The sequence below is a fragment of the Telopea speciosissima genome, chromosome 8, assembly GCF_018873765.1.
Source record: "Telopea speciosissima isolate NSW1024214 ecotype Mountain lineage chromosome 8, Tspe_v1, whole genome shotgun sequence".
Taxonomy (NCBI): Eukaryota; Viridiplantae; Streptophyta; class Magnoliopsida; order Proteales; family Proteaceae; genus Telopea; species Telopea speciosissima.
This window is the reverse complement of record NC_057923.1, coordinates 62,027,886-62,047,094: the sequence shown is the minus strand read 5'-3', so window position 1 is coordinate 62,047,094 and position 19,209 is coordinate 62,027,886. Positions and strand designations below refer to the sequence as shown.

The 19,209-nt window shown below is 39.4% G+C and overlaps 3 protein-coding genes across 6 annotated transcripts; all 3 read left to right on the top strand.

Moving 5' to 3' along the window:
• The first annotated feature begins 1,466 nt into the window (after positions 1 to 1,466).
• On the top strand, positions 1,467 to 2,616 carry LOC122671314 (universal stress protein PHOS32-like). Its single transcript, XM_043868456.1, has 5 exons — positions 1,467 to 1,486; positions 1,520 to 1,699; positions 1,911 to 2,020; positions 2,147 to 2,265; positions 2,360 to 2,616. Exons 2-5 carry the CDS (start codon positions 1,522 to 1,524, stop codon positions 2,445 to 2,447), a joined length of 495 nt encoding a protein of 164 aa, XP_043724391.1. The 5' UTR covers positions 1,467 to 1,486; positions 1,520 to 1,521; the 3' UTR covers positions 2,448 to 2,616.
• Positions 2,617 to 5,600: 2,984 nt separating this feature from the next.
• LOC122672546 lies at positions 5,601 to 5,981 on the top strand. The gene has a single exon (XM_043870008.1). It carries the CDS (start codon positions 5,601 to 5,603, stop codon positions 5,979 to 5,981), a length of 381 nt encoding a protein of 126 aa, XP_043725943.1.
• A 4,789-nt stretch (positions 5,982 to 10,770) lies between these two features.
• LOC122671855 (nucleolin 1-like) lies at positions 10,771 to 14,771 on the top strand. 4 transcript variants are annotated; one of them, XM_043869307.1, is made up of 7 exons: positions 10,771 to 10,888; positions 11,702 to 12,508; positions 12,999 to 13,683; positions 13,827 to 13,927; positions 14,016 to 14,105; positions 14,200 to 14,321; positions 14,441 to 14,771. In XM_043869307.1, exons 2-7 carry the CDS (start codon positions 11,804 to 11,806, stop codon positions 14,583 to 14,585), a joined length of 1,848 nt encoding a protein of 615 aa, XP_043725242.1. In that variant the 5' UTR covers positions 10,771 to 10,888; positions 11,702 to 11,803; the 3' UTR covers positions 14,586 to 14,771. The 4 variants fall into 4 exon arrangements, with proteins under 4 accessions (XP_043725242.1, XP_043725244.1, XP_043725245.1 ...); XM_043869309.1 differs by having other exon boundaries at positions 10,789 to 10,888; positions 11,711 to 12,508; XM_043869310.1 differs by having other exon boundaries at positions 10,813 to 10,888; positions 11,787 to 12,508.
• Positions 14,772 to 19,209: the final 4,438 nt, after the last annotated feature.

Sequence of the window (19,209 nt, the reverse complement as noted above, 5' to 3'; positions counted from 1 at the left end):
GTCCATCCGGCTTTAAGGTTCCATGTCTACTTAAGAAAAGTAATGGAAGAATTATAGTTTTCGGTTTTTTTTATTTGTTTGTGTTTATCAAGGATGAGTTAATCAAGAACATTCAAGACGAATTACTATGGTGTATACTCTTCGTTGATGATAATTTCTTGGTGGATGAGACAAAAGTAGAGATTAACGTTAAGTTAAGGTTATGGAAATTGACTTTGGAAACAAGAGGTTTTAAAATTAGTAAATAAAAAATCGAGTATATGATGTGTAACATTAGTCACACTAAGATAGATGATGATACGGTGAAAATTAAGGAGAGAGAGATACCGTCAAATTATTATTTCAGATATATGGGGTCTATCATATACAAAGAAGATGACATCGATGATGATGTTTCACAACAAATTAAAATTGAATGGATGAAATAGAAAGATGCGACCGGAGTACTATGTGACCGACACATTCCTTTACAGCTTAAAGAAAAGTTCTATAGGATCGTTGTCTGATCTGCTATGATGTACGGGGCAGAATGTTGAACAGTTAAGAAGTGCCATATAATGAAGCTATGTGTTGCAGATATGAGGTTGTTAAGATGGATGTGTAGCAAAACTAGGAAGGATAAAGTGAAGAATGAATGTATTAGAGCTGATGTGGGAGTTGCCCCGATCAGGGACAAACTATGAGAATGTTACCTGAGTTGGTTTGGCCATGTGCAACGGAGGCTTGGGGACGCCTCAGTAAGGAGGAATGATCTTATTCCTATCAAAGGACCTAAAAGAGCTAGGGTTTAGCTTAAAATGACCATAGGTGAAGTTATGAAAAATGAGATGCATAGTCTAGGTCTTGTGCTAAGTATGATCTCATATAGAGTCTATTGGTGGACAAGGATCCACGTTGTCGACACCATGTAGTTGAGATTGTCCTATTTTCCTCGGTTTATCCTCTTTCTTCTTTCAATTTTCGTTTCTCATTTTTCTTATCTTATTTCTTTGTTTTTTATTTTTCATTCCTCTTACTTTCCTTTCCCTTTGTGTGAATCTCTATTTTTCCCACTTTGTTTTGAAAGGATCCATGTAGTCGAGTTTCAATTTCAGTTGGATTATTCAATCGATTCGATTTGATTTCGATTTTTACCAATTCCACTAAACCCAAAATCAAACCGATCAAATTTTGGGTCTTTAGTCTAGGCTGAACCGGTTTATTCAGACTGAACTTTGACACCTAGCCATGTTGGATATTTTTATATGTAGGGCCCAGAGCCATTTGCTAATAAAGAATTTCGCTCAATAAAGAAAGAATCTAATGCTTCCGTCGGGTTCGCAGTTATTATTTTAATGGCGGTGTCGTCTTTTTTGTCTTTAACATTTGGTTTGTCGTCTGATGCGCTTCGCTTTTCCTTCTTTTCTATTAAATATCCTTCTCTGGTTCTGTGTCCTTTCACCTCATTATTCCACTCCACACAGAAAGCAAGAGAAAAAAAAGAAGAAGAAGAAGAAGAGAGAGAGAGAGAGAGAGAGAGAGATGGAGGGAGAGAGAAGGGTGGGAGTGGCCATAGATTTCTCTCCATGCAGCAAGCAAGCACTAAGATGGGCGGTGGAGAACATTGTCCGTGACGGAGATTACCTTATCCTCGTTAATGTCCAGCCCGGAGGATATTACGAGGGGACTGAGATACAGCTCTGGGAAGCCAGTGGTTCGCGTATGTTCATCTTTTTCCTCTATTTGATCGACACATATTTTATGTTTCTTTCATCGTTAATTCTTGTTGCTTAATTCATGAATCGCGTTCTAGGGTTTCCGAGATGAGATTTTAATTGATCGTAGTAGTTAAATACAATAACAACGAATTTCAGATTTTGTATATAAGCTTGATGAATCAGTTGTTTCTATCATTTGTTTGATTTCAACAGCCTTGATCCCACTGACTGAATTCTCGAATCCTGCGGTAATGAAGAAATATGGAGTGAAGACCGACGCAGAGATCTTGGATATACTCAACACTGTGGCTAGGCAGAAAGAGGTAACTTGCTTTTTCTTTTATTTTTAATTTTTTTTTTTTTGTCCTTTTGAGGGTTGAAATTAAATTCTGGGTCAGAGCACTGAAGGAAGCTATTGTTTTTAATAATCTGATTTATGTGATGATCAGATTGTAGTGGTTACAAAGGTTTTCTGGGGAGATCCTCGTGAGAAGATATGCGAAGCCATTGAAAACATTCCTCTCAGCTGCCTCGTTATAGGAAGCAGAGGGCTTGGCAAGATCTCGAGGTATAAATCTGGATCTTATGATGCTTTTTTTTTATTTTATTGATTTTTGGGTGAGGATCTGCAGATTTTGGTTTCAATTTGTTTGATTATGCAGGATTCTGTTGGGAAGTGTTAGTAACCATGTGGTGAACACTGCTGCTTGTCCTGTTACTGTTGTGAAGAACACAGATCATGAAGACTAATGCCTCTTTATCTTGCAAAAATCAGATTTGTGTTATAGACTTTGGTGAAACTTGATCTTATTTTCATGGTAGATTTCCTAATTCATATGGATTAAACATGGAATTGTCTTAAATATTTCCGACTGTTTATAGATGTTTTCTTATATATGAAGATCCTTCCATTGCTCTTTGTTTTTAATCCCTGGAGCCTATCTTTGTTAATATAGGGAGAAAGTTTTCTGCCCGAGTGTGTGGCCTATGTCAGCATTCCCATGAGTCTATTTTTCTCCTCTCCATTTGAAAAGGCACCTTGCCCTTTGTTTTGAGGAAGAAAGATAGACACATGGGGTGCTGGGAAGCCACACTCCCGGCCAGAAAATGGCCTATGTCAGTATTTTCATGAGTCTATCTCTCTCCTCATTTGAAAAGACACCTCTGCCCCCTTGTTTTGAGGAGGAGAGATAACACATGGGTTGCTGGCGTAGGCCACACTCGGACAGAAAATTGCTTCTCGATAGTATATTATCCCATCTTCAATCTTTTTTTTATTATGTTAAGGTGATCCTCCTTTCTATCTACTGCTGATGACTCATATAAAATGTTGGTTGAAAGGAGTTTTCTTAATTAATTCATGTGGATTATTCTTTGTTGGTTGAGTGGGTGAGCCTTGGTGCAGCGGTTAAGTTGCGTTAGTTCAAAATTTGGAAACAGCTTCTTCTGTGAAGCAGGGGTAAGGCTGCGTACATTAGCTCTTCTTAAACCCTGTAGTAACGGATTTTCTTGCTTCAGAATGCGTTCTAGATCCAAAATCTATTTTGAGAATGTATATCAAATACAGTCTTAAATGGATTAGGGATGCACCGTGAACCCTAGGTTTTTTTTTTTTAATGAACCCTTGTTTATGAGCTTGAATCTGAATGTTTGATCTAGCATAGCTTTGGCGGGCCAAAATTCCAGAGGATTAGTCAATAATCCCCTTGTGGAAGCTCCTAAATGCATCTTATCAGGAGGGGATCCATGGAACCCTTAACCCTAAAACCCTAAACAGATATTGATACTTAATACCATGAGCCTAAGCACTTGACAATCTAGACCTCGAACCAATGGATTCTCACACCTCACATGGATGACGAACCAGAACCAATTATTAATTGGTCAGTCTGTCCTAGTTCTTAACCAGTCCCTATAAATGGCCATTAATAGGTCCCAAAAACGTAAGAATGATTAATTAAGCATAATAAATTATCTTTTGCCCCATATAATTGGCCCATTCTCAATCTATAATAAAATTGGACACAAATTTATGAAATACAAGGCTCATCGACTCAAATTGCCCATTATAACATGAGTATACTTGACCCAAGAGAGTGAATAGTGAGTGAAAAACCAAACCCTCCAAACCTAAGTCCTAATAATCTGTCATAATCGGTTGTTTTGGTTTGATTTGATTCTATTCCAGTTTAAAATGTATATCATTTTAATGGCTAGGATAATGGCTAGGACCTTAAGACCTACCGTTCTAATAATTTGTCCCATATTGACGGATGATATGAAAATCCTCTGTAGTGCGCCAATCTAGCGGTGCGGACTTGCGAGCTCGAAACGTGGATGTGGTGACATCCAACGGTACGAGCTCGATTGCATTTTTTTTCCTCTCGAGCTTGGCACCGTTGGATGTTGTCGTATCCACGTGTCGAGCTCACAAGGCTGCACCGCAGTGCATCGCCAGATTGGTGCATTGCAAAGGAATTTTTTTTTTTTTCCATTGAGGGACACATATTAGTATTAGTCATGCATAGTATATATACTCAATTGAGCTTGCACCATTGAATGTCTCTGCATTCAATTGTCGAGTTTGCGAGGCCACACTGCAGTGCACTAATCTGGCGGTGCACTGCAGAGGATTTTTTTACATTGAGGGGATATGTTAATATCAACCGTGAACAATACATATACTAGACTGATATAATATCAATGAAAAGGCTATGAACCTTAGATTTTAGGTAAGAATGTGGACTTTTGCTATATATAGATGGTTACCAACAATTATGGTTATTAATATCAGTATCGGGATCCATATCGGTCTCGACCGATATTGTTCCCAATACCTACGTATTGGGCCATATCAAGCCATATGCCCATATCAAACGATTTTGCTCTCAAATTGAATGAAGAAAATTATTTTTGGAATAGATTTGCCCCTAATAAGAATCGTTCCACATGCAAGTATATCCCTATATAGACGAACTGATACTGGTATTTACTTCCATGCTGAAAATATGTATTGGTATTGATCATAACCGATTGGTCCATATCAGTGTAGATCGATTAGGTTTACCCTTGTTTTCTTCAAAAATTTTATTTTTTACATTTTACCCTTGTTCGTATTAATCTACCGATATAGGATCGGCCAGGAATAAACCGATCCGATACCAGTATCTATTCCTCAAACCATGCTGGTTTATATCATCAATCCTGATTTAGTTAATTGATTTTGGACTCTCAAGAAACAAAAGCCAAAACGGTTAATACCCAAATATAACGATGAAACCGTTATTTCTTCCTGATTGTATGGATAACCAACCAAATCTTTCCCACTGAAACGCCTAAAACCTCCCTCTTCTTCTTCTTTTCCCTCTCTCCAAAATCCTTTTAAGCTCTGTGCCTTGTCCTGTATAGTTAATGATTTCCTCTTTTTCTCTCTTTCCCCTCTCTCCTCTATAAGTCAGTCCATAGGCAAAGACAATGGGACCTGACCATCACCGTCTAGTTCTCATTGTCTCTCTCTCTTCCCTCTTCTTCTTCTTCTTCTTCTACTCTTCTGAAGCCCTATGCGTACCTCGCAACCTCACCATCAACTCTAATAACGATCATAAATACATCAGCAATCCCGTCTCCTCCTCCTCCCTGCCGCCGGCTTCCTCACCATCACCATCTGCAAAGGAGGTGGCGCCGCCCACGGTAACCCCCCTTCCTCCACCAGTCGTAACCCCCCCTCCCGCAACTTCATTATTAAACCCTAGGAGACCCATTACAAATTTAGTGAACAACCTCATAATAGATCCAGCCATCAATCGTATCTGCCATTCCACTGATTACCCAGATCTCTGCGTCTCCTCCTTGATACCCTACCTCCATGGCCAAGTCGATGTGATCTCAATCCTCAAATTGGAAATGCAAGCCTGCAGAGACCATGCCATTGCTGCCTCCGTGACAGCCCTGAAGAAAGCCCTAGACCCGAAGACCGACCCCAAAACTGCTTCTTCCTTAAAGGATTGCAAGGCCAGTTACGACGACGCCTTGGACAATCTAAAAACGGCGGAGGATGCCTTGAAAACTGTTGATCTTGGCACTGTCAATAGCATGCTCAGTTCGGCTTTGACTGATTTCAGTGATTGTGATGATTATTTCTCTCCGGGTGGCGACGGTCCAGGCGACGGTCCAATCGATAGTCCAAGCGGTGGTACAGAGGTTCAAGGTCCCATGACCAAAGAAGATGGAACCTTGGTGAGCCTGGCTAGCAATTGCCTTGCCATTGCTTCCTTGGTCAAGTAGTAGAGAGAGAGAGAGAAATTGATCAGAGGTTGAGAGACAATCTTCAAGTAATCTGAATCCATTTTCATGGGATTGTCTTGGATTTTGTTGGAATTCCTTCTCTTATTTGTAAAACGCATATGTATTGTATCTCTTACAGAACAACTTCGTCCATTAAGAAATTTTAAATGATTAATTGAAATGAAAGAAGAAGAAAAGAGGTTCCTATGGCAAACAAAGAGGAATTAAATCTGGTATGGCTTTGTGATTCATTAATGACCTTAATTTCATAGTTCTACTACTCTTTCCTAAGTTGGATTTCATCAGTACAGTCCATGAAAACTACAGAATAGGTACAATTGTCAGGTTTCTTAGGTTTTCCAAATTTACCTGTTAACTAGCGTTAAAATACTAATGGACTAGGACTATGTGAAGCCAAGTTTGAAAAGTAGGGGTGGTCTAAGTAATTGTGGAGGTTCCCTGAATTATCAGAAAGGTTAGGGAAGGTCTGAGTAATTTACTTTTTTTTTTTTTTTTTTGTGTGTGTAAAGAATAGATTTACTGATGGTGATAAGCATGTGTACAACCATTAGCCTCGGACTCACAAAGCCTTATTAACCAAGCTATTTTTCTTACATCATCGGTACTCTCTCTACGTCATGGCAGGACAAGCAAATGCATGCCAAAAGGCAATAGTCTCCCAAAGAAGTCAGAATCCTCGCTAACGGTACTCGGGTCTCGAGCTCGAAGCCTCTTCCAAAGAAGCTTGTTGTCTATCAACAATCGTGCAACTTCACTCTCCCAAACACCTGGATTTCGGCCTTGATGCTGGATATCATAGCATCGATGGCCTCCTTTTCTTGTTTGAGTTGCCTGATCCTCAAGCTTGGGTGACGAATTCGAAGAAGACTCTCCGGCCTAGTCCAAAGTTAGGACCACAGATGAGGCAGAGCAAAGCTCTCCAATTAATGGATAGCGTTCTGGTATGGAACATCAGGCGGGTGACTAAGCCCCCCCTATTGGAGTAAGGCCGTAGATTAAAGGAGTGGATTCTCTAGAATAGATGCTGTATAATGGAATGTGGCCAATCTGTCAGACACATGTTAGAAAATGCCTTCCTTGCCAGGGCATCCGCAACAGCGCAATACTATTCAGAGCCCTTGGAATACAAGAAAATGAATCACACTAAAGCCTAATGTCATTCACCACTGCGACTATCTCTAGGGGTGGTATTCGATCATAGTCTGGAAGTAAAGCAATAACCTCCTTGCAATCAGACTCTATTTGAAGATGTAGAAAGCCTAAAGCCAATGCCTAAGATAGAGCAGATCGGATGGCTAGCACCTCTCCTTCAGCTGCTGAGCTTAGACAGTGAGAGGAGCCAAGATGGCCTTAACATGTCCTCCCAAATGATCTCTGAAAATGAAGCCCAAACCACCTCCCCAATTCCCTTGAGGGAGTGATGCATCACAATTAACTTTGATGAAGCCTAGTATTGGGGTCATCCACCTCGCATTTGATGCATACATAGGCCCACTACTAATGTATTCTGTTGATGGATCCTTGTATTTACTCAAATGTATTCAATGTAGGCCTTCTCCACAACCGATATCACCTCTTGAGGACTCTATGTCTTGAGATTGAAAGCCAAATCATTCCTAGCACGCCAAAGATACCAACAAAGGAAGGATGCTTTCGAAAGAGATTCACGAGCTAGACACTTATCAGTTTGAAACAAAGCGTCCCAACTTTCTAACCATTCATAGAACAACGAGATCTGACCTGAAGGAGGTGAGTATGAAAGACTACTGCCAAACCACACCGAACATGTGAAGGAACAACCCAACGATATATGATTTGCTTATTCCTTCTCCATGCCACACCTGTGGCATGAAGGATTGATTGGAACTCGTCAAGAATGGAGGCCCTCCTTGATACAATCCCTTGAACGCACACTTTCCAAATGAAACTTTTAATTTTTAGGAAAGTTTTCATGGCCCATATGCGTTTTCAGGTTGCGTTTGGAACTTGATCCCATTAGTGTAAGTGCGAAGAGGAAGCACTTGTAGCAACAACAACTTGTACCTCATTTGAAAGCAACTTTTACGCCGTCTTGACTGAAAAGAAGCCATCCTTAGATGGACCCCAAACCTACTTATCATCCCTTTGATAAAGGTTCAAATTTATCTTTAAATAGCCTCCCTCATATTCGGTAAAACATACTGATGTTAACAGATCTGTCCTCCAACATCTAAAGATGGGATCGATAAGCTTAGCGACCATTTTCAAATGACAACCAAATGGTTTTGGTTGTTGAATCTTGTATGTGGGGAGAGATGCTACCCAATTGTCTTGTCAAATGTTAACCTTTTTCCCTCTTCTAACCTGCCAAAGTAAACCTTTAAGGAGAGTTTTCCTTCCTCCTAATAGACTCCGTCAACCCCATAAATATTTGCTACCCAACCTCACCCTAAGGAAATCTGAGTTTGGGATCTAGATTGACTTCATTAGCCGACCCCAAAGGGTGTCTGGGGATGGCTAATGCCTCCAGGCCGCTTTTGCCAATAAGGCTTGATTCTGGATTTTTGAATCTTTAAAACCCAACCCCCCTTTGCCTTTGAATGACAAATCCAATGGATCTTGGAGTCCTTATTAGAATCCACCCAATAGAAGTTTGATGTCGCCTTGTTGGTTGAGTTATGATGAGATGCTGACAATTTAATTTGTGTCCCTACAGAACTTGTTATTAGAGAGATAACAGCCTTCAATAAAACTTCTTTGCCAGCATGGGATGAAAAAATCTTTTTCGAGCCTTGCAATTTCCCATGAGTCTTCTACTTCACCTCTTGGAACACAACCCTCTTAGAAATACCAAAATTGGTTGGTAATCCAAGGTATTTAGAAGGCCCATCACCATATAACATTTTTAACACTCTTGAAAGCCAACGCTTGAATCTATCTTGAGTATTGAGACGAATGTAAGGGATGACTTTTGAAGATTTATATACTGTCCCGAGGCTTTGCAATATAAATCCAAGCACTAATTAAGAGAAGTGACCTCCTGAAGCTTTACTTGTGAAAAAAAGTAAGCAGTCATTGGTGAAGAATAAGTGTGTGATTGGGGGCCCCCTATGGCGGGCTTTGATGCCATGGAGATTGCTAAGATGCTGAGAGATAATAGAAGATAGAGCTTGCAAGCATAAAATGAAGATGGCGGGGGAGATTGGATTTCCTTGACAGATACCACAGATTAGTGCAACAGAGCCCTTGATTTCTCCATTGATTAGGAGCTTATGTGAGACAGATAAAATACATGCCATGACAAGATCAACCCAATGTTGGCAAAAGCCCATCTTCAAGAGCATCCCTTCAATATATCTCCACTCCAACTTGTTGTAAGCCTTTCACCTATCTAGGTTGAGGGCTAAAAACTTGCTTTTTCCTTTCTTTTGCTTCTTATAATGGAACATCTCCTGAGCTACCAAGATATTATCATAAATCAATTGGTTTGGATTGAAAGTGGATTGAGATGGTGCAATGATTCGATGCAACAGTCCGTGCAATTGATTCACGATCATCCTGGTAATGATCTTGAAAATCACATTGCAAAGGCTCATAGGCCTGAACTGGTATGTTGCCTCAGGATGAGCAACTTTTGGAATTAGACATATAAGATTTTATTTAACTCCAAAGGGACGTGACCTGTAACAAAGAGTTCTACAACACAAGAAAAGAAATCGTGCTTTACAGTATCCCAGTAACACTGGAAGACAATGGGTGGAAATCCATTAGGCCGTGGAATTTCAAGGGGCCCATAACAAATAAGGCTTTGCATCCTTCCTCCATTGTTGGGGGCTTACATAAAGGGTCATTAATATCCTCCGTAACTATAAGGGTAACAAAATTCAAAACTTGTGATAAAGCCTCATTATCAACAGGATCAAAAGCATAAATATGTTGAAAATGAAAACATAAAATATTTGAAACATCTGAATCAGGAGTTGACCAATGATTTGATGGGGATTTAAGCTTTAAAATCTTGTTGTGATGATGCCTCTACAAAGTTAAAAATATGGAAATAGAAGGTGTTCCCATTGCCACACTGCAACCATGTATTTCTTGACGTCTACCACCACATTTCCTCCTCCTTTTGAAGCTCCACATCAAGCAAATTTTGAACCTCAACCTCACGGTGGTGAGAAAACAGAGAAGATGGAAGACCTTGAATATGATCCAGCTCGATTCTGAGGTTCTTGATATTCTCATGGCTTTAAGGGCACCATTATGACAAGCCCCATAATATAACCAGATAGACTCGAACCGGATGCTGACCATTCAAAAACTGGTTTTCCAACCATACTTGATACCCTTAGGCCTGACCCTATGCGCTCCAGGCAGCGATACCCTGTATGATTTGTGTAGTAGAAAGTAGAAAGTAGAAAGTCGGAAGGGTATGTCTGTAAGGATACAGGGGTGCGCGATGTTTTAGCATGCGCACACACCTGCAGCAAATCCTCCCGCGTGATAATGGAAGAGACATAAAAGGAAAACGTTGAACAGAGAGAGAGAGAGAGAGAGATGGAGATGTGTTACTGGGGTGGTGACCACAACGAAATGGGAGACAATAAGGTTATACTACTACTTCTACAACAACTACAACAAAAACAACACAGGTGTGGTGGAATAAGAAAGATGGAGAAGATTAGGCTTCTACTTTACCTCTCTCCTCATCATGAGCTAAAACTTATCTCTCTTACCCTAACCCTTTTCCATACCCAAGAGCTCCCCCGCCTTTCTCGACCCAACCCATCCCAAGTAACGTCTTCTCTCTCCCTTTTTTGGTCTTTCTTTTGGGTCCCTTGATATTTCGGTTTGTCGCTTCGGAGACGTTTAGGGTTTCCTGATCATCGCCTCCATTGGGTGACAAGGTAAAGCCTCTGTCTTTTTATCTCTTCATCTCTCCCTCTCTGTGTTTAGATTCCGCTGATTTCATGTGAGTATTTCGATTTCATTCTGTTTGGTTTGATATCTGTTGTGTATGTATTTAGATGCTCTTTCTGTTTCATGGATTGATGAGATGCGTTTCTATTTCTTTTATTTTTCTGTAAATATTTGTTTTCCCTTCCGATTTCTGCTTTCATTTTGATGTGTGATGTGGATGTGATCCAATTTCATCTTTGTTTCTTGGGTTCTTCTGTGCTTTCGTTGGTTGATGGATTGATTGAAGCGTATTTATTTGTTTGGGGGTTCAATTGGAGCTTGAGTTTCTCATCCTTGCACTCCATTATCATCCAACTTTCTCCATCGCTAAGGTTCATAACCTAGGTTTCTGTTTTCCCTGGATCTCTGGGTTGTCCGGCTATTTTCTCTTTTCGTGGTATTTCGTTTCTTCTGGATTTTCATGTCTGTTCATTGTTTATGTCGTCTACGCTTGTTGGGTTAGTGCCCTGTTTCTCCCAAATGACTGAGTTATTTGGTGCTAGTTTGTGATAATCGATCCTTTCTGTTGTTTATCTTCTATCGTCCTTGAAGCTTTGTTCTCTTGTTTGTGGCTTTTGTCCAGTACTGTGTGATGTTAAATTTGAGACAAGATCTTACCTTCGATATCTTTGTGAATGTTGGGTCGATTTGCTTCCCTTCCTACTGTTATTGCAGTATATTGGCCATTTATATTGCTTCTGTTTTTCACTGAGGGGTTTAATTCAATATATTAATTAACATTTTCCTTCACTTTCCGCTAGCATTTTCAGACTTTCTGGACTACAAAGTTTCGTGGGTTTCCTTCCTCATTTTTGGAGGAGCAAGAAATTTTTTTGCTTGGCGTAGGTTCATTCTTTTCTCCCATGGAAAGCTTTGGTGGCTCTAGTTTTGATGGTGTTGGAAGCACTGTAAAGAAGAAGAGGAGTAACACATTCCGGCGTCCTCGGCCTGATTCACAACCTTTTCTAGATACTCATGATCATTCACTATTGTCATCTACACCACCCTCAGACAATGTTAGCAAAGTTTCCAGTGATGAGAACACTGGTTATGATGAATGTTCTCGGAAGAAAGAATTCAATCTAAACCAGTGTACACGGATGCCATCTAGTAGTAGAGCTGATGATGAAACGGCCCGTAAAAAGATTAGGAAGGATGAAAGAACATTTGGAAAATATGATAGAGTTTATGGCAATGGCAGTTCAAAAGGTAGTAATGATAATGGGCGAAGTGGGTTAGATTCCAAACGGTGCAGTGAAGGTGTCCTTGCTCCTGCTAATTGGAAAAGCACAAACAAGGTGAAGGAAAGCTCTGAACTGCAGTCAAGAAAGACATATAGTCATATTGGCAGTGGAAAGAGTGGGGAGAGTCATAATTCAGGGGGAGTAGGTTCAGATGGAATAGGAAATGAAAGCAAGCTTAAAAAGGTAAAACTCAAGGTAGGTGGAGTTACACGTACAATTCATGCAAAATCAACATCAGATGTTGCCTTTGGTGGTGTGTCTTCTTCTATTAAGTCTTCTCGTTCTTCAGACGCCCCTCGGCCAAGGCAAAAGCTGATTCTTCCGGTATTTACATGATATCTTTTCAAATTATGCAGTAGTAATGATTAGAATAATTATTATGTTCTCGGGGAAAATGCAATAAAGTCAGGGGTGACCAACTTAAGGGATCTGTCGAGGATTTTTCCTTGTCCATCCAGATGTTCAAAGTATTTGATAAGTGGATTTGCCCAGATGGAATCATTAGGAGTCTTGAACAATGTGTTTATCTTGAGTTGAGGGGGCTTGGGGAATAAATTCAGTGTTGATACCTGTAATGTTGTCATAGTGATTTTGTCTATAAGATATTAATAAATAGGGAGAAGGTTCTCTAAGCAAGTTGCATAGAGGAGCACACCATTTTTGTACATGGGAGGGCAGTAAGGTCATTTCATGTTAGGAGGAGAGAGATATAGAGAGATGGTGCTGGCGTACCCTTCCCTGGCAGAGAACTTTTTCCCTAATAAATATTTGAAATCCTTTTGATTTCTTTATCTGAACATATATTTGGTTGTAGGACAATTCCGACGATGATAACTCCCCTCCTCCGGAGAAGGCAAGCGGATTGCAAGGAGTCTCATGGACAAATTTCTCCAGAGATGGTTTTAGTCTTGGGAAAAGGGAGGATTCTTCCAAAGGCAAAATGTATGAAAACTCTGGGAAGCAAACAGGCAAATCTGAGCCAGTTCGTAAGAGCAAGAGGGTTCCCAAGAGGCGTGTTTTGGATGATGCATTTGACGGTAGTGATGATGAGGAGATCCACTACCTTGAGCGACTCAAAACTTCCAAGTCTGCCCCAGGTTATGGTGCTGAATATGAAGATGATGATGATGAAGGAAGCAAGAAGCAGAGAAGAATTTTGAAGGTTTCAAAGAGTAGGATTGTTGACGGTGAATATGATGAGGATATGGAAGAATATGGCTCATCAAGGTCAGGAAAAGATGGTAAGAAAAAATCAAGATCGAATAGGATGTCTGAGGATACAGATTATTTTGAAGAAGACGAACCAGCGTCAGATGGTGAGCCTGAAGCTAAGCGGAAGAAGCCGAGGAAAGAATCTGTCGATACGTTGATGGAAAGCAAGAAGGAAATTTCTCTAACAACACGTCAACGGGCCCTCCAGTCTGGAACAGATGTTTCTTCCGGGACTGGAGCAAGTCTGATCGAGTTTCCAAATGGGCTCCCTCCTGCCCCACCAAGAAGTGAGCACTGTTCTCTCATATTATTGCAATTCTGAAGTTGGTAAGTATCTTTGTTAGATTTCCTTTAAATTTTTCTGTTCCTTATTTTTTTTGTCCCCCCCCCCCCTCCCCCTCCCCCTCCTCTTTCTCCCTTGATATAATAGAGCAAAAGGACAAGCTCTCTGAAGTGGAGCAGCAACTGAAGAAAGCTGAGGCTGCTCAAAGACGTAGAATGCAAGTAGAAAAGGCTGCTAGAGAATCGGAGGTCTGCCTATCATTTTATATTCTATATTTATTCGTCGTTGTTTGAGAATATAATTGAATCATCTAATTTTCTTGTTTGGTTCTTTCAGGCTGAGGCAATCAGGAAGATTCTAGGCCAGGATTCCAATAGGAAGAAGCGGGAGGACAAGAATAAGCGGCGGCGGGATGAATTGGCACAGGTACTGAGTAATACATGAGCATTTTTTCAGCAACTGAGGATCAAACTTCTTTGTTCCTGTTGTTTGACTTGAGAACCAATTTTGTTTCATACAGGAGAAGGCTGCCAACGCAATGACGTCAAACACTGTCAAATGGGTCATAGGCCCTACTGGGACAATAGTTACATTCCCTAAAGATGTAGGACTACCAAGCATATTTGACACCAAGCCAAGCAGGTTCAGATCCGTTCCATTCTCTTTCTAATCCAAAATTTATTTATGAGACCTTGAATGCCAAACCAAATTTCTTGTGTTGTCCACTGATGGTTTGATTGGTCATTGATGTGGATTTTCAGTTACCCCCCTCCGCGTGAGAAGTGTGCTGGGCCGTCATGTAGTAACACTTACAAGTATCGGGATTCCAAGTCAAATCTTCCACTTTGCAGTCTCCATTGCTACAAGGCCATACATGAAAACATGCAGCCTGTAGCTAGTTGTTGATGTGCCCAACAATCTTGCCATTACCCACCTGTGAAGTGTTGGTGGTATCTCCTGCACATTGTTGTTTCTATGTTCTGTAACTATATTACTAGAGTAGTTGCAATGTTATTTGATGTCAATGCTGAGATTCATTTGCTATAATATATAGCAGAATATATCCGTATATAAAATTCATCTCTTCACTAAGAAAATGACCAATGGCTTTGTATTTTTTTCCCCCTCCCAAGTTAAAAATCAAAATTTAATGATTCCCCCCCTCCCCCTCCAACCTTTTTGTGTAGTATTAAATTTCTTATATAGTAGTAGTTGGGTGAAATAACTTTTAAGCGCCCCCCTTGGGAATGGCTGTGTGGCCGTAATATCGTTGTGCCATGTGGACAAATGATGTGGAAATGTTGGATAGAGGATACTTTTTTATTAGCCATGTGTTAATTTCATATAGAAATTTAATCAAATACCTTCATGTGTATTGGTATGCATCCTAATGTATATATACTCTAACCATTTTCCTGCATTCCTCAAGTCTTTAATTTCTCAAAAGCTTTATTTTGTCACTTGACAAATCCTGTTTTGGCTGATATTTGATATGTGAGCAGGGGAGCTTAGGGTTTACCTGCCCAAAAAAATTGGGACCCATCTAATCTGCCACATGGCAAATATATTTGGGTTATGCAGAAACCATTTCCTAGGTGGGCCTTCTAGGAACCAAGTGCTTCGTTTTTGTTACTGGTGGTTCATAGCTAAAATCATGTGGAGAGAATCATTTTGCTTCAATTTGGAGGTTTAGGTGGTGTGGGCATTGGATTTTAGACATGTTACTGCAGAAGTAGCCTCGTTAGGCGAACCAGAATCCATATATGCGTTTTGGCATTCTTTACCTATACTGCGGGTGCATTTATTCCTGATTATAACTCATCATCACCACCACCACCAAATTTCCCAAACCCCCACCTCCACCACCATCCCACCCCCTCTGTTTTTTTCTTGTCTAGGCATAGCTCCCATAAGTTTCTAAACTTGCATACTGTGTAGGTATTGTTGCCTTTAAGCACCTTTGTTTTTTCTTTGAGAATTCTGGTTGGAAGATAAGAAGAAGAGTGAGCACAAGATTTGGTCCCAAGACCTGGACACAATCCAAAATCCTTACAGCTTGGCCAAGTGTTACTGTATGATTCATTTCTGGGTTCCATGCAAGGAGATAAAAGGTCTGCATATTTGGATCATCTTTGTGACAAAAAAGAGTCTATTTGGAGAATTGGTTCATCTGCAAGTAAGCCAAGATGATTGGTTCATCTTTGGAAACTGGTTGATTGGGAGTCCCAGTCTCTTAGACCATCAAATTTAAATGAGTTTATCTATTTCTTTCTGGATTTGCACAAAATCTTTATGATGCCATTGCTGATTCTACACTTGAGCTGATGTGACTACCTTTTAATATTTTGTGACACATTCAATAGTGATTTCCTAGCACACAAATATTTAAAATCCGTGATTGATGTTGATCATGCATATTCCCTGTTTGCATTGCTATTGTTTTTTAGCTGTCATAGTGTCATCTCTGAAACCAGCATACATTATATATATTTCTCTTTTTTTTTTATTCAAAGGAAAAGAAATATAAGCAAAAATAAAAGTATGTACATTGATCTTCTACACTAATAGTCTAATACTAATGTTCTCTTTCTTAGCCTTTGTTGCTAATCTACTAGCTACAGAGACCAAATAACTATCCTTTTAAGTGTAAATATTACATCTAAATTCAGGTCATGAGAAGAGATTAAATGGGTAATTTCCCCACAACTCCTGAAACACCTCCAATTGCCACAGATCTGCTTGATCAAGCCAAACCTCTATTCTCTGAAGTCCTTCTCTCACTGTCTGTTCCAAGCCCTTTGAGATGGCTCTGCCATTTGATGTTAGCACATTACCTTCTGTAAAACCTTTAGACTCAGTTATATATATGCACTTTGTATTACGTTACATTCACGGCTTAAAGGGACTTAACTTCCTATTGTTTTCACTTTATATACCTGCAATCCCTCTGCTATTGAAGGGGAAAAAATGATTTATCTTGTTCAGGATCCATCTGTTTCCAGGTAGGAAGCATTTGAAAGGAAAATTATTAAGCAAAATCTTTTTCTTTTCCCTCAAATTCTACCTGAAAATTTTACTTTTTAAGTAATTTTTACTTGGAAACAAACAGAGCCGTACTGTCAACTTTCGCTGCGAAAAAATAAATTATGTAGTAGCAAAATTGCAAACAAGTGTCTTGAGATCTGTATTTAGTACCCAACTGAATAGGTCATCTTCTACTGCAAAATGGGTGAAAAGTGCTAACAGCTTGCTACTTCCTATCTCCTTCCCCTCTGGTCTTTCTTCAAAATTTCAAACAGATGTATTGGCTTGGTAGATTTTGGATTCGATAAGATACTTCCCCAATAAAAAAGAAGAAATGTTTGTGTGGGAATGGCTTGCAACACTTGGTATATGAAAACCTTTCTCCAGAAGTTATATCCGATTTACAAATTTCACTTCACAACTCAGACATAAATGTCCCAAAATCTCAGTCAAAATGATGCTGAAGTCGAAAGGGGACCACTAGGAATTTGAAGACAAGTGAATGACATGTTTAAAGACCTCTAAATCCTTATTGTGCTCTGTATTTTCTATTTCTGCTCATGGGTTCCTCTTGATATAGTGCAACTATAGATGGAACTAGGGATCAGCAAGATTCATGTACTATTTCAGGACTAGAATATCCTTTAGATTATTATTACCCAAGAACTGAACCACAGAGAAACTTTTTAATTCAACAGGAAGAACTGATTATGAAACTAAGAGATTGGACACATGCAAGTAGGGATTTAGAATCTCAATTACATACAATATTGGCAACCTACAAAAGTGGGATTCTATTTTTATATATAGAGTAGAGGGAGGGTGACTCATGATTTTGGAAAACCTCCTTGTGAGCTTGTGAATTAGGGTTTTGTGAAACCCTAAGAGAGAGTGTGTGTATCCTTTTTTTCAGAGTTTTGACCTATTCAAGGGTTGAAAAAGTTTATTCCTAGCATTTCTCGGGTATGGAAGAGCTATTATCAGGAGGAACTTTGTTTGCGGTTTTAAGGTAACTTGTTTCCCTTCCCGATTAAATTTTGTATGGTGATGTCGGATGCAAGAGATACATGATCCAATTTCTTCATTGCATTTTCAGGTTCCCACGTTCATGGTATCCAAGGATCCTTCCATATAGATATGTTACTACCTGTTCCAACCTCAAACACATCAAATTCCTAACATAAGGGAGACCTTATTAATACTCTTCCAAATTATAGATCCCCTTTCATTAATAGCAGATGTTCAAAGTAAATTATTATTGAAAAAATATTTCCCCTTCAACACCTTAGCCCACAAATGATCTGGTTGTGTAATTAATCTCCAAACAAGCTTAATGAGTAAAGAATTAATGTGTTCAGGAAGCAATCAAAATCCTAAACCACCCATGGATGACAAAATCTATTACATCCAACAAGACTATTTCTCCTCCCAAAGTCAACCCCTCTCCAAAAATTTGAGTTATTGGGAATGACACTCAACAATGACTTGACCAGTAAACATAAGTGGATCTTCCACCCCAAAGTTTTTGCTCCATACTTCTAACAAGACCTTCGCACACTTGAGACTAGTTTTTGCTAAAGAACAACGGAGTTGTAAGGTAGCATCATCTTCAATGGGGCTAATTCCAAGACTACAAGAGATCATAAACCTAATTTGATCATCTATACAATAACTGAACAAATTAAACACCACTCTTCTTAAAATTTATTTGTTGCCCCAAAATTTCTTGAAAAAGATTCAAAATAGCATGCAAAGTAAAAATATCATTTTGGTTTACCTCACAAAAACTAAAAGTATTATCAACAAAAAACAAATGAGTAACTTGTGGACAACTCTGACCTATCTTAATACCCTTAAACACATTCATATCCTTATAAACCTACAGAATATGCAAAAGACCTTCTATAGCCATTATAAGTAGGTAAGGACTAAGATGACATCCTTGTGTCAAAAAAATCAAAGTCCTCCCTAACTTGATAGAATAAGAAACATAGGAAATGATATAACTAATCATATCCACTAGGTATTACTAAAGATAAAAATAAAAAAATAGCCTATAAATAATCCCACTCGACACTATCATACGCCTTAGACATAACTAATTTAAAAGCAGTCCACCCTTATTTTCTTTAAGGCTATGTTTGGATGTCAAGAAAGAAAAAATTCAAAATTTTTTTTTTTTGAACTTGAGAAAAGAGATAGACACATAAAGTAATGTATCATCATGATTTTTGTCTCATTATGTTTTTTCCTTTCTTGGCATCCAAACATAGCCTTATGGTTTTTCAAGAAATGGGATATCTCTTGCGCATAACCACATTATTCGAAAAATCTGTCGATCCATGATGAAAATACCTTGAAGCGAAGACACTGTACAATGATAGGAAGAAGAACGATGCCCGATCATGTGATCCTTGCACCAACACAAGACCAATGAGGCGATGCACCTGGGCATCCAACAGAGGGGTGGGTTGGGGTGGTTATTTCATCCCTTTGTGCGTGGGCG

Coding starts and splice junctions, on each gene's coding strand:
- LOC122671855 (XM_043869307.1), top strand. CDS start 11,804: ATGGAAAGCTTTGGTGGCTCTAGTTTTGATGGTGTTGGAAGCACTGTA. Junction 13,684..13,826: donor CCCTCCTGCCCCACCAAGAA/GTGAGCACTGTT, acceptor TTGATATAATAG/AGCAAAAGGACAAGCTCTCT. Junction 14,106..14,199: donor GGCGGGATGAATTGGCACAG/GTACTGAGTAAT, acceptor TGTTTCATACAG/GAGAAGGCTGCCAACGCAAT.
- LOC122671314 (XM_043868456.1), top strand. CDS start 1,522: ATGGAGGGAGAGAGAAGGGTGGGAGTGGCCATAGATTTCTCTCCATGC. Junction 2,021..2,146: donor CTGTGGCTAGGCAGAAAGAG/GTAACTTGCTTT, acceptor TGTGATGATCAG/ATTGTAGTGGTTACAAAGGT. Junction 2,266..2,359: donor GGGCTTGGCAAGATCTCGAG/GTATAAATCTGG, acceptor TTGATTATGCAG/GATTCTGTTGGGAAGTGTTA.
- LOC122672546 (XM_043870008.1), top strand. CDS start 5,601: ATGCAAGCCTGCAGAGACCATGCCATTGCTGCCTCCGTGACAGCCCTG.